The sequence below is a fragment of the Diabrotica virgifera genome, chromosome 7 (assembly GCF_917563875.1).
Source record: "Diabrotica virgifera virgifera chromosome 7, PGI_DIABVI_V3a".
In the NCBI taxonomy this organism is placed as follows: Eukaryota; Metazoa; Arthropoda; class Insecta; order Coleoptera; family Chrysomelidae; genus Diabrotica; species Diabrotica virgifera.
In genome coordinates, this window is record NC_065449.1 from 160,113,661 (window position 1) to 160,115,466 (window position 1,806).

The 1,806-nt window shown below is 39.3% G+C and overlaps 1 protein-coding gene across 1 annotated transcript; it reads left to right on the forward strand.

Moving 5' to 3' along the window:
* Positions 1–337: 337 nt before the first annotated feature.
* On the forward strand, positions 338–1,594 carry LOC126888652 (uncharacterized). The gene has a single exon (XM_050657013.1). The coding sequence runs from the start codon at positions 338–340 to the stop codon at positions 1,592–1,594; it is 1,257 nt and encodes a 418-aa protein (XP_050512970.1).
* Positions 1,595–1,806: the final 212 nt, after the last annotated feature.

Sequence of the window (1,806 nt, forward strand, 5' to 3'; positions counted from 1 at the left end):
GCTCACACGATCTACGAATTTGTCATACAATCGAACCCTGGGTACGCAATTGACGAAACTCCTCACAATTTGTTGTATTTACCAGTTGTGCCGCAGCGTGAACTTACCAATATCACAGTCTTGGCTCTCGATCAAGAAGGACGACCTGTGAACTTTAGAGGAGAAGAGAGCACATTGGTGTTGGAACTTAGATCACGAGGGAAATGGGATTAGTAATAAGACCATCTACTGCTCAAAGAACGTCATTAGTTGTGCAGCAGTCTAAGCGGCAACATCTTAAGTTCGCAAACAAATTGTTTTTACAATCACTGGGTTTTAAACTACAAAAATGACAACAATGTATGGAAAACGAGCACATTCAGACAGCGTAGTAATGCCTCCAATATTTGATATTTATCGTAAGCCAATCTTTGATGAATCGATTCGAAAGGCTGAATACCGAACTTATGCACCATTCATCAAATCATTCAACTGCAATGATATTGTTGAATTTAGCATTAATCAAGTTGACTCGTTTTTTGCAATGAGCGAAACCCTGTTATGCATTAAAGGATCACTGGAAATAACTGGAAATGGTGACGTCAAACTAGCAAATAATGTGGGTGCCTTCCTTTTCGATTCGTGTACGTACAGCGAAAGCGCAAGGGAGATGGAAACAGTGCGGGATCCTGGCATCGTAAGTGCTGTACGTGCCATGACATGTTATACTCAAGAAGATTCTAATTATATGGTTATGGCTGGATGGAATTACCCTAAGGACCCAATTCTTAACGATACTTCATTCAACATACAGATGCCTCTTAAGCACATTTTTAACATTTTCAACGATTATCCAATGATTACGTGTGGTCGTCAAACAATAAGACTAGTTCGAGCTCGAAACGACAACGATTGCATTGTCATTAAAGAAAAACAAAACGCTGACAAAACTCCAACTGTTACAACCGCTAAGATTAACATTACCAACATTGAACTCAGAGTGAAGCACATATTTCCCAATGACGAAATTAAATTGGAACTCATGAAATCCATTCAACAAGATAAGCCCATAGTTATTCCATTTAGAAAGTGGGAATTACACGAATTGCCTGCCATTACCAAAGGTGCTAGGCGTGAAGTTTGGGCTGTTAAAACTAGCACATCCGTTGAAAGACCACGTTATGTCATTGTTTTCTTTCAAACAGGTAAACGTAACACAATCACATCTGATCCCACATTATTTGACAATGTCAGCATCCAAAGTATTAGGTTATCGTTAAATGGAGAATACTGGCCAAACGAGAGAATGCAGTTGGATTTTAGCAAAACTGACTACAACGAGGCCTATTTCAACTATACCGAATTTTACCCAAGCTACATACATTCCCAACACAAACGAACTCTACTTGATTTCTTAGCTTTTAAGAATCGTGCATTGTTCGTTATCGATTGCTCGAAACAAGAAGAAAGCATGAAAGCATCCACCGTTGACGTAAAACTCGATATTGAAGCGTCTACTGGCTTTCCCGCCAACACCAAGGCCTATTGTATTATTATTCACGACTGTGTAATGGAGTACTTCCCTTTCACCGAAATTGTAAAAAGTCTAACTTAGATGCATAAAGTGTCATTAGTACACGAGCAGTCATCATGAGAGTAGCATTCGTAGATATTCAGGGATTCGATGTGGACGGGTGGTTTTAAACGAAGCCATTACATATTTTTACCTCCGAAACCATTCAATGCGATAAGTAATGAGGATAAGAAGACTGCATCATACGTGGAGAAAAAACTGCTTGGTATTCGGTATTCTGATGGAGATGTAGA